The sequence below is a fragment of the Plecotus auritus genome (assembly GCF_963455305.1).
Source record: "Plecotus auritus genome assembly, chromosome: 9".
NCBI classification, from domain to species: Eukaryota; Metazoa; Chordata; class Mammalia; order Chiroptera; family Vespertilionidae; genus Plecotus; species Plecotus auritus.
In genome coordinates this window covers 20,695,706-20,707,572 of record NC_137783.1, presented here as the reverse complement: position 1 = coordinate 20,707,572, position 11,867 = coordinate 20,695,706, and the positions used below count along the sequence as shown (strand labels likewise).

At 44.7% G+C, this 11,867-nt stretch overlaps 1 protein-coding gene across 7 annotated transcripts; it reads right to left on the bottom strand.

The window, feature by feature from the left end:
• Window positions 1-414: 414 nt before the first annotated feature.
• Window positions 415-11,147, bottom strand: SLC25A28 (solute carrier family 25 member 28). Of its 7 annotated transcripts, none has more exons than XM_080641488.1 (4): window positions 10,750-10,925; window positions 3,551-4,061; window positions 2,381-2,437; window positions 415-1,268 (listed from the first exon to the last, which is right to left on the bottom strand). In XM_080641488.1, exons 3-4 carry the CDS (start codon window positions 2,394-2,396, stop codon window positions 736-738), a joined length of 549 nt encoding a protein of 182 aa, XP_080497614.1. In that variant the 5' UTR covers window positions 2,397-2,437; window positions 3,551-4,061; window positions 10,750-10,925; the 3' UTR covers window positions 415-735. The 7 variants fall into 7 exon arrangements, with proteins under 7 accessions (XP_080497614.1, XP_080497615.1, XP_080497610.1 ...); XM_080641489.1 differs by having other exon boundaries at window positions 10,443-10,924; XM_080641484.1 differs by having other exon boundaries at window positions 416-1,268; window positions 3,833-4,061; window positions 10,750-11,147.
• Window positions 11,148-11,867: the final 720 nt, after the last annotated feature.

Below are 11,867 nucleotides of genomic sequence, written 5' to 3'. Positions count from 1 at the left end.
GAACCAGGAGGTCAGTTTGATTCCCGGTCAGGGCACATGCCCGGGTGTGGGCTCGGTAGCCAATCAATGATTCTCTCATCATTGATGTTTCTATCTCTCACTCCCTCTCTGAAAAAAAAAAAAAAAATGTATTTAAAAAACAAAATAGGAAATCCATTAAAGCTATATAAAATAAACAAAGTACCTATTTAGCTAGAATCTGTCAAAGGCCCATTGTTCCTGCCATCAGTGAGATACCTTAGAGCCTAATTACTAAAACAAGGGGAGTAGGACCCCAATGTTTTAAATCGCCGTGAAAATCAGCAGAAACCAAACCATAGACTATGCAATAGACCTTCCCTCTGGGCCCCTTCATTCATGTGTCAAGAATAGTTGACGCATTTCACCTCCCGTTTGGCAAGACAAACCCAATGAAACCATTTAACTTAAACGTTTTTTATTAGGAATCAGGGGATTGAGCTGCTTATCCCTCTCTAACAGTCGAGAGCAGGTCATCAGGCCCAGGATGGAGAGGTTGTCCAAGGTGCTGTGGTGTGCTTTGTTGCACTTACTTAGGGCCTGGAAGGAAAGGTGGCGCATCGGAGGTTGGCAGTAACTGGTGTTAGCCAAAACACCAACAGCCTGGGGAGAGCCTTCTACTTTCCTTCCAACTCCACTCAAGGCTGAAGAATGCCAGGAGACAGAGAATGCGGCTGGAGTGAGTAGGGCACAGCAGTGTTGTCTGAACCCCCGACTTCATTCAGTGCTACTTCGCTTGCCTGCCCTCCACTCTTCTTGCCGTTTAGTGATCAGGTATTTGAAGAACTCATACACAGACCATGCAATGGCTGTTGAGGGAATCTGGTAAATTACTCTAGCTTGTACCCCTCGGAAGTAGGCGGTCACCCCACCTACTTGATATACCGTCCTGAAAGCACTAGCCATGCCTGTAATATGTCCAGTGAAGTTTGAGTTCAAAGCCAGGAATTCCTGGGTGTTGAGCAGTGTTTTGCAAACGTCCAGTGGGGTTGTGACAGCGGCAGCTACAGCTCCTGCACAGGCTCCGGAGACAACATGGGAGCTGGGGTTGTATCGTCTCTGGGGGTTAAAGTGCTCCTGCAGGAATTCATAGGTCATGAAGTGAATGGCTTGGAAGGGAACGTTCATGGTCAGCTGGGTGGTGTAGCTGCGGTAAAAGGCTCCGGCCCCTTCATTTTGCCACACTGCCCGTACACAGTCTGTCACCCGGTGGTAAGGTGAGTTGTACATCTGCATCCTTTGCTTGACCACTGGCAATGCCATCAACGAGAAGGAAGAAACGGCGACAACAACCAACCGGTGAGCAAGTGTCCAGATTCAGAGTCCCAAGGGAGCAGATCAGCCAATGGAATGGAGACAGAAAAAAATATGCGTGAGCTGTCAGCCTGATAGGTTTCCCTTCTTTGAAAGAAGGGGATCTGAGAGGGTTTGCAAAAAGCCCAAAAATAATGGATCCACTTTCAGCAGGATTTCTTTAAAACCAGCTAAATAACACCTAAGATAGAGGGTTTCCTTGAAATAAGTACTTATCTATCATTATATCATGATTATGTTACCTTTTTGTAACTCCCAAAACAAGAAATGACTTGGTGGTAGTGAACACAGTGAATCCTCAGGTACTAAGAGCACCTAACTCTTACCACACGAGGATGGTTATACCTCCCACAGGAGAGTACTACCAAAAGGAAAACAAAATTCCTGGCCAAGAGTGTGGCTTCAGTTTCCAAATATGTATCTTCTACTCCCTCAGGTAAACTACATGGTATGAGCTCTGTGGATCTTCACTTTAGTTTTGGCCTTTGCACACCATGGCCTTGCCCAGACAGGCAAATAACTAGAAGTTAGGGAACATGGCAATTATGCTATCCCCTCATATTTGTTTGAGTACCTCATCATCCAACTAAAATGCCAAGATCCAAGCCACAGTGCAGTGACTGAACTCGACAATTCACCCTTTCATTCCTATCTCAATGATCTATTCCAACAAGGCAGTATTTTCAAATGTCAAAATCCATCTTGATCTCTTTGAAGAAAAGTGAAATAACCTGCTAATATTTCAGATGATATCAATTCCACTACAAAGGGGACTTCCAAGAAGGCCCAGAAACAGGCCAAGTAGAGCCATATCTTTTTTTTTTTTCCCCAAGGAAGCCCTAAAGATGAATTAAATCTCAATGAATAAGCTACCAGTCCAAGGGGCTCTTCCTAAATTCGGACATGGATGGAGCGCCCTCTAGTGGTAAGACAAGGTAACACAGCAGGATTTCCCACCAAAACTCGGGTGTTTCTCAGCTTTCTTCTACAAACCAGGAATAGATGCAGATGCAGGTGCCCACAAAGGGGAAGTTTAAGAAATTATTACCTTCAGCTGGATTCATGGCTGCATCATGAAGTAATGTAGCTACACACCCGGCCGCACCTGCAAAGGAGAAAACAACTGCCACATGTAAGGTCTGGAGAGGGCGACTTATTAACTGAGGCTCAGAGTTAAGGGAAGTGGCTGTGCTAAACCACAGTGGGGTGAAGGAATGCTAAGAGCCAGTTCAAAAGATGGGAACCTACTGCTCCTAAATTCCTGTTCTGAGAAATGAAGATATTTGTTCCCACCAACTTAGTAAGGTCACCAATGTACATTCCACATCTAGAATACTAAGGGCAGGAAGAATCAAAGAAAACAGCCCAGATTTTATCAATAAAGATTCCAAGAACAGGCCCTGGCCAGGTAGCTCAGTTGGTTAGAGCAGTGGTCGGCAAACTCATTAGTCAACGGAGCGGCAAACCGCGGCTCGCGAGCCGCGATTTGCCGACCACTGGGTTAGAGTATTGTCCCGATACGCCAACGTTGGGTGCTCAATCCCTGATCAGGGCACATACAAAAATCAACTAATGAATGCATTAATAAGTGGAACATCAAATTGATTTTTTTCTCTAAAATCAGTTTTTAAACTTTCTTAAAAAATTATGGTTCCAAGAATAAATTCCCTTCATGCCCCAAATAGGAAGCAGATACACTGCTGCCAAGGAATGCCAGCACATCAACTGCCTTCAATGGGGGGAGAACATGAGGGGCAGGTGGCCAGATCTTCACCAAAGAATCTGACCTTCTATCCTGATGCCCCTATGCAGCCCAACCTGCCTCCAAATCTTAACATCTGTCCATCTACCTTTCTTCAAGTCCTGAACTACCATATTCCTTGCCCTCTGCTCTCTACACTCAATTTGGTTTTTGGACAATCCTCAATCTCCAGGCTGCTACTGGAGATTCCCTTACTTCCATAACTTCAACCCTCTGGTTTCTCCATACAGAAGTCCCTTGGTCCCACCCCCATTCACTTGTTGAGGTCGTCATGTCCTCAATGACAAAAACTGCCACTAGTCAGTTGGGATCCTGAAAAGGTGAAGCGAAGAGCTGGGGCTCCATTAGTGTCTTCCTTGGGTGGCTGGGTCACCTCCGATCCTGCTGAGGAGCAGGACACCACCCAACTATCAAGAAATATACAACGGGGTAGTTCAGTGTGTGTCTCCATATTACCAGGGAATTAGAAGTTGATGCCAGGGAGATGATGAGAGGAAAGAGTCAAGCTGGTAGGTAAGGGAGGATATTGTAACCCTTTGTTGAGGTGCCCCAAAGGAGGGGTGGGTTTGAAGCGGCCGGTTGTCTGAGAACATCAGGTTTGGAAGTCCCTCCCCTATAATCTGGCCTACCCCAGCCCAAAGCTTCAGCTCCAAACCATGCTGAGACTGGAAAGCATTGATAGCAGCAAAGCCCAAAGAGTTGGGAAAATGGGGGAACCAGCACAGGAAGGCTCAATACCATTGGCAATATGGCTATTGCCCCCAGGATGGATTACATCACTCAATGTCTTTTTTAATTTTTCGTAGCAGGCAAAATAGAGGGCATGGGCAGGCCCTGCGCCTGTTGCTGTGACATTCAGCCCCCGCATGGGCCTCCACAGGCCCTCGGTTCTTATAATCCTCCAGAGAGCCTCCAACACATTGCGATAGCGGGCTGCTGGGTCAGGCTGTAGGCTCTGCATTCGGGTCTGAAATTACAGAAAGAAGTGCAATGTCAGTAATGCCAAGTTCTCGCTCAACCTCAATGTTTAGGCTTTAGGCATTATGCAGACCTTCTTTGTGGCATCAGGCCAGCAGGCAGGAGTGATACCTGGCATCCAGTTTTGCTTACTTCCAAATTTAATATCCGATCTTTCTAACCATTGGACCTTTCTTTTTCTAATCATTTATGACCCTAAGAACAGAATAACATTATTTTCCCCAAGAATATCACCCCTTGGTGTCCTGGAACTCCAAAATGATTTACAGCGTAGCCTGTGTTTCAGAAGGTGCTTTTGTGCCTTAAGAACTCTTTACAAATGGATTCTAAAGTCAAGTATTTATTGTCTACACATTCTTGATCCATTTCTGAAGATTGATCGTAGGCCTCCTTCCTGACCAAATACTACACTGACTAATGAGATGATGATGGCTCATCTTTTGATAAAACTGAGATTTAATAATCTGACTTTTTCACAGTGTTTGGCATTGGCAGATGGGTCTGTAAGATCAAGTGTGGGCAAAAGTAGCATTCCTAATAGATATTGCTCTAATTTCCTCGGAAGCAAGTTTACCCTGAAACTACGAAGTTGGAAATCAACCTAGTCTCTAAAATTGAAGAGGCTTCCAGAATTCTAATCTAAATTGACCAAATCCTCAAACTGGCATCAGTGAATAATATCAGTCTCCGTAAAATATAATCTTTGGAACCTCTAGAGCCGTGGTCGGCAAACTGCAGCTCGCGAGCCACATCTAGCTCTTTGGCCCCTTAAGTGTGGCTCTTCCACAAAATACCACGGCCTGGGCGAGTCTATTCTGAAGAAGTGGCATTAGAAGAAGTTTAAGTTTAAAAAATTTGGCTCTCAAAAGAAATTTCAATCGTTGTACTGTTGATATTTGGCTCTGTTGACTAATGAGTTTGCTGACCACTGGTCTAGTGGGTTCAAAGATTGGAATGAAAGTTTATGGTAGATACTTAATTTTTTTTTTAACTTCCGTTACATGTAATACCATGGATGAATCCAACAAGCATAATGTTAAATGAAATAAGTCAGACACAAGAGTGTATACTGTATGATTCCATTTACCAGTATATGAGTCTGTCAATGTACCAGTAAAAAATGTCCAAGCTTATAGAGAATTTTTTAAGAGTTTATTGGAGCCAAACTAACAACATATGCAAGGGAAGGGAGCAAGATCTCAAATGTTCCCAGTAGTCACTTTGTATGACATTCCTTGTCAAAGTTTTATTAAAATTTGGGAAATGAATCTTATTTGAAACACTTCCCAAAGAGGAAGTTTCTCTGAAAGTTGTGTCTCTCAATGAAGATCTCTTTTCTATTAATCCATTTCAAGATTAAGATGGCACAGGGACTCACAAAATATAAAATCAGTATCTAGTGCCTGGAACACAGTAGGCACCCAAAATGTGTTTGTTGAATGAATAAATGAAAGACTTAATGCTTCTTAGCTATGTCTGCACCAGTTCAAAAAGTAGCAAATCAGCCACTAGTGAGCCAGTAGGGATAACTAAAGCCCAAGCACAGTTTAAATTCCTACTTCATTCTAATCACTGATTGAATCTGCATTTAAAAGCTTGAACCTTCCTGTTGGCCATCTGGAACCCAACAGTAATGCCTTTTCTCAAGAGCATGGGAGGAAAGAAACTAACTGAATTAACAGAATCCAGATTAACAGGTTCTAGTTAGCCACAAGCAATCCACATTCCTCTATATTATTCCTCTATTTTCACATTCCTCTATTTTCCTGCCTGCTACCAACAAAGAACTGGAAGCTTGAAAGGTTAATTACTGGAAGTTTAATAAAAAGTACACAGTATAACTTAACACATTTGTTTCCACTTCTCAAAAAAAAAAAAAAAAAAGCAACTCTGATTCAATATAGGGTGTGCTTACTGATCTTTCACTATCACCCAGGGGCATAAAACCTATCAGATTAATTATTCAGAGAGACTATAATTCTTTGTTGGCTATGGCTACTAATAGATAAATTGGGCCCAGTGGCTTAACAATTAATTATGTGTTTCCATAAATTTATTTGAAACTGATCTTGTATAGGGAGAATGTTCAGAAATTGTACTGCTTTACTGGACTCAATAGCATATTTAGGTAACCAGTTACTTTTTTAAAAATATTTTTTTATTGATTTCAGAGGGAGAGAGAGAAACATTAATGATGATGAGAGAATCATTGATTGGCTGTCTCCTGCACACCCCGCACTAGGGATCAAGCCTGCAACCCAGGCATGTGCCCTGACCAGGAACTGAACCGTGAACTCCTGGTTCATAGGTCAATGCTCAACCACCAAGCCACACTGGCTGCCCTAGGCAGTTTTGAAAGGTCTGGCCTCAGAGGCCTGGAACCCTTCACCCCCAAGAAACCTGGAGGTAAGTTACTCTGAATATTTTATACACATCTAAACCTAACACACAATTCTAATTCAATGAAAGTAAGCCCTTATAAAGAGGACCCAGACATAAGCTTGCCAATTAGAAAAATATAGTTTCCCAAATGTGTGGGCCAATAAATCTCTATTTTGGAAAAAGATGAAATCTCTAAGAATTAATAGCCTTCAATATAAAAATCCCAGCTTTGAAGAAAAGCCAAACGAACTAGTAGGGAGATAAGTGGTTTGGTAAGACAAGCCACATTTGAGTCAGAAAGCCCGAGTTTAAGCCCCAGCTTAGCTAAATGTGTGGTCTTGGATATGTCAACCTTTCTGAGCTTCAATATTAAACATAATATTGCACAGTCTATAGCATAAGACTAAGAATGGCTGGCTCATGGAGCTGTTGAGGATTCAAAGACTTAAGGCATGTAAAAGCCATTGGTAATTTATAAGGTATTAGAAATAGGCTTTTTATTGTATTCAAATATGGTTCTCAGAAATATTAGTTCATATCTTAGAATTTGCAGATCATGGCAGTGTTGTAAATTGTATGTCATTCCACAAATATGCATGGGCAACTAACTGGTCCTTAACCACTAATAAATCAGGTTTAATTTAGTTGTTGTTGGTTTTGTGTGTGTGTGTGTGTGTGTGTGTGTTTTGTTTTTTTTTTTTTTCATTTTAAAGCTTCTCTGTGCCCTGGCTGATGTGGCTAAGTTGGTAGGAGTGTCATGCCATATGCTGAAAGGTCTTGGGTTTGATTCCCAGTCAGGGCACAGATCTAGGTTTCAAGTTTGACCCCCGGCCTGTCCCAGGTCAGGGAGCATGTGGAAGGCAACTGCTCGGTATTTCTCTCTCACATTGATCTTTCTTTCTTTCTCTCTCTCTCCCCCTCCCTTCCCCTGTACTAAAAATCAATGAAAATGTCCTCAGGTGAGGATTAGTTTCTCTGTGGCTATAATTATATGTCCAGCTTTTAATCCGTAGGTCATGTTTAGGAACCAGTACTACTGTGAAATTCTGTGCTTTACTTGGTTCTGGAAATCTGCTTTTGATAGGCTGTATGGAAGGCTTGGGAGTCACACTGGGTTCAAATCATGACTCTACCGCTTATATGACCTTGGACAAGTTACTTCACTTGCCTCCTTTTCTTCATCTGTAAAATATTGAAAATGGTGTCTACTTCAGGAAGTTGTTTCAATGATTAAATAAATAAATGAATATAAGGCATGTCAGATAGTGCTTGGCAAATAAGAACAGCTGCCATTTATTGAATATTTATTATTATAAGAAAATCAAATACGCCAATGTTTCCATTTCTTAATCTTTCATCAGCTGTGTATAGATATCCATTTACATCTGGAGTTTAGAAAAATGCCCCTCTAACTTATGGGAGTAGATTATTTGCTTCACTGCTTACAGAGCCAAAAAGCGGCACCTTGGTGACTAGTGGGTACTTTGCCAGATGGTTTTGAGAAGTTCTGTCTGCTTTGAGTTGCAGAGCCTATCCCTATAGATAAAGTCTGGTACTTGCCTCCCAGAAAAGGAAAACTGGGATTTATTTGGGTTCTCAAACTACCCTATGACTATGGAAATAGCTGGCTGAATAATTACAAGGCCTAGCAAGGCTTAGCTGACTTCCCATGGTTCCTCCCAAGGATATTTTAAGTTGACTTGACCCAGATAAATGGCTGGGGGTACACAGGCTTGCAAGGCCAGGAGCAACGTCAGCTTTCATTTGCTAATACTGTGGTTGACTAGAGGCTCCAACACATAACTGCCTCTCTAGCCTAAGGGTACGGTTGGGTCGCTCTTGTTCACTACCACTCATTTATGGTGAAGAGGAAGAGCTGCCAGGGACAAGTGAACTGTGAAGCCTTTTCTGAAGAGGTTTGAATTTTACTTTCATGTCTGCACAAGTGTTTAACATACTGACACCAAATCCTGCTGATCTCACCTGGTTCTTCCCTCTAGTCATTTAAGTCCCAGCATTAATGGCAAATGAAAATGATTCTTCTAAAGTAGTTTTTGTGTTTTTGAAGACTCTTGAGCATTTTTCTTCCAGATTAAAAAAAAATATTTTTTTTAATGTAGGGCATTGAGGTGTGACTATAATGTTGTATGACTAAGTTAAAAAAATTTCTAAAACTTATGTAAATGATTAAGAACGGTTCTTCAAAAATAACTGTAGTTACCTTGGAAGGCTATAAGTGACTCCTGGCAATGCTGTGGTTATGCAAAACGTTTCTGGAACTCTTCTTCAGAAGTGCTTCCCTCAATGGATTTCTCAGTCTAGGAGTTCATAGGTCTCCTTGCTTTTTGGTTCCACCTTATCTTTGACCCTAATCAGTATTACACATTTTGACCTCCCACCTTATCTGACATACTTGATTCTGAATGATCTCAGTTACTAAAAATTCAATTCCATTTTGTCACAGGACAAAGATTTGCCCCATTAGATTTGCCTGCCCCAAATATCCTAGAGGCATTTCTAACAGAGGAATTTGTAAAATGTTTACAGCAACAATAGCATTATGTAAATACATGGAGTAAGTTGTAATATTTCTAAGTCAGTTACAATGCATTGTATTTTTCAAGTCATTAAATAATTTCCATTGCGTTTCTTGATCTGGTTTTCATTTGATACCTTCCTGAAACAGGGCACCCTAGACCCTGCTCTTCACTCACAGTCTAAGTATAGTGACGTTATTTTGCAGTTAGATCATATTAACTTTTGGATATACAGCACTGACAATTCAGTCATTCAACCTAGCCTCTATTACATAAATGTCTGAATCTTTTTCATTTGTAGTTATCCAATTTACATTTCAATATTGATAGAGCAATAACCATCTTCTTACTCCTCTCTGATGGATTTTACTGTTTATTTCTATTCCTCCCCATTGACAAGGGCATTTAAAATTCTAATGTCCACTTTAGCCAAGGGCATTCACCCTTTCATAGGTATGGCCCCAGTTAGGAGTTACCTTTGCAATGTACTAGAATCCTACTACCAACTCAATGTCATCCACAAAGCTGATAAGCCCTTTCCCCATTTCCTCATCCACATTACTAATGAAAACATGAAACCGTACTGGAACCAGGAAAAAGCAGAAGAGACAGACTGCATTTCTCAAATTGATACTCTCCTTTCGAATATATAACATTTTTCCTTATTTGAGGCAAAAGCATGCATTAAAGAGCTGACAGGACATTGTTTGACTATATCCTTAACACGGAAAGGAGGCACCAGTCTCTGTCATATTTATTTCAAGAGACCCCCCTCAAGTTTACCAGCACTTCTCAATTTAGTTCTCAGTGTTTTTAGTGGTTGGTACCTTAGCTCATGCATAATAAGAACGGTAGAGAATAACCCGTTTCCCCTCTTCACCCACCTTTCTTCAGAAGGACCTGACTTCTGTATTCACTAATCAGCCTGCGTATTTTCACCCAAATCAAGCCCTCGAATTGAGCCCATATAATCTTATTCACACTTACATCCTCTTTCTGGTATCGTAATGCTTCCCTTCTAGGCCACTTTCCCCTTTTTGTCAACTCCAGTTGGCTCAAGAAATACACTGTCAGTTCCATCTCTCAGTTGGGAGCTGATGTGCTCCCGGCATATAGTACACAGTCCTGATCACAGCTCGGTTTTCATGTTCAGGAAATAGGTGGGGTGGCACGCTTGCTGCACAGAGAAACCGAAACCTCTTTCCCACGTTATTTCCAGTCTGGTACTCTGAATTACGACTGCACAATAATTTCCAATCACTCATTGGTTAGGTTTATTAAGTAAACCTTTTATCTAGCTGAGAGATCCCAGATTCTGATTCCTGCCCCGTCACTTTTGAGGGGAGACACAGCAAGGAGCTTGTAAAAGCGCTTGCCAGAGAACCTCTCACGCCACCAAGGGTCTGATTCATGCCAGTTGGCTTCACCTTAATCAAGTTAGTAGCACTTACCTGTTCTCATCCCATCCCTCCCTATTCCTGTTCAATCCCAGCTGAGATCCAGGGCTTGGGCTGACATTTTCGTTCCAGAGTCCCGATTCAGATCTCACTGACGGTTACAAATGGGTCCTGGTTCCTGACTGGGGTCAACTCCCAGCCGGGACCTTGCTTGCATGGAGTATCGGTCGAATTGTGTGCTGGTGGCAGAGCTAGGAAAGAACTCATGTCGGCTCCGGCTCTGGGCCTGGATCCTGGCTCCGGACTGGACCCAGGGGTCGGGTCAGCCCTAGGTTGGGTTCGGAGCCGGTCCGAGTCTCACCTTGACGCAGTCGACAGGGTACATCACGCAGTGCTCCAGAATCCCTGCCACGGCGCCCGCCACCATGTGCGTAGTGACAGTGGCTCCAGCCGGCAGCGCCTCGTAGTCCGGGCCGGAGTCCGGATCCTGCCGCACCGGGGGCCTGCAGGCCCCGGCCTCCCCGCCGCCGGCCCCCCGGCCCACGCCCCGCTGCAACCACCCGTCCAGCAGCGCCGACTCCCCGGGGCTCCGCCCCGGCGCAGCCGCCGGCCCCCCCGCCACACCGCCAGCACCCCTCCCCTCTAACTCCATCCACCCGGGGCAGCCACGGCGCCCACCCTCGCCGCCGCTGCCGCCGCCGCCCCCCGGCCCCGTTGCGTCGGCCTCAGGCGCGGCCCAGCGAGCCCCTGTCCTCCCGCTCCCGCGTAGCCCCGTGGACACGCCCCCCCACCCGTCATTGGTGCGGCGGCCAAACTAGCCCAGCCCCTTTGGTTACGTAGAAAACTATATCTGCGGTATTAGTGCAGGGGCCTGTCATTCTTCCGTCCGCAGGCGTGGCTCCCACCCCTTTCCCTTTGATCTTGGAAGCTTCTTGTTTATTGGCCGCTGATTGGCTGACATGTGAAACTTAAGGCTGAACTTTGAGAAGCTCAACCACCCTTGATACTTGGCCGCACGACGTCGGGATCCGATTGGCTACATAAAAGAGAGCGAAGCGCCCAGGGACGCTAGAGGCCGGGTTTCGGGCTCGGACAGGCGCCCGTGGAGCTCTCGGCGCTGCGGGTCGGATCGCCTTGGGGAGCGGTGCCAGGCCCCCAAGGTCAAACCGCTGACTGCTGCCGTTACGACCCGCGCTCGAGCGCCCGCCCCAAATCCCGAGACGTGCGGTGTCGAGGCCGAGAGCTCTGTTCCCGCGGGATCTCCGACTAGCGAGGCGGAGCCGGCCAGAGCCGGGCATCCGCTGGCAGGGCTCGCGATCTGTTCGGGAACCTGTTGCGACATGCGGGAGGCGGCCCTTTAGACTCCGGACGGTTCTGGAGTGCCGGCCCCGCTGGCCGCGCGGGAGCTCTCTCCTGAGGGCAGGGCGTTCCTCAGGCCCCACGCAGCACCCCGCGCTGAGTTTGCATCCGAAGTAGCCC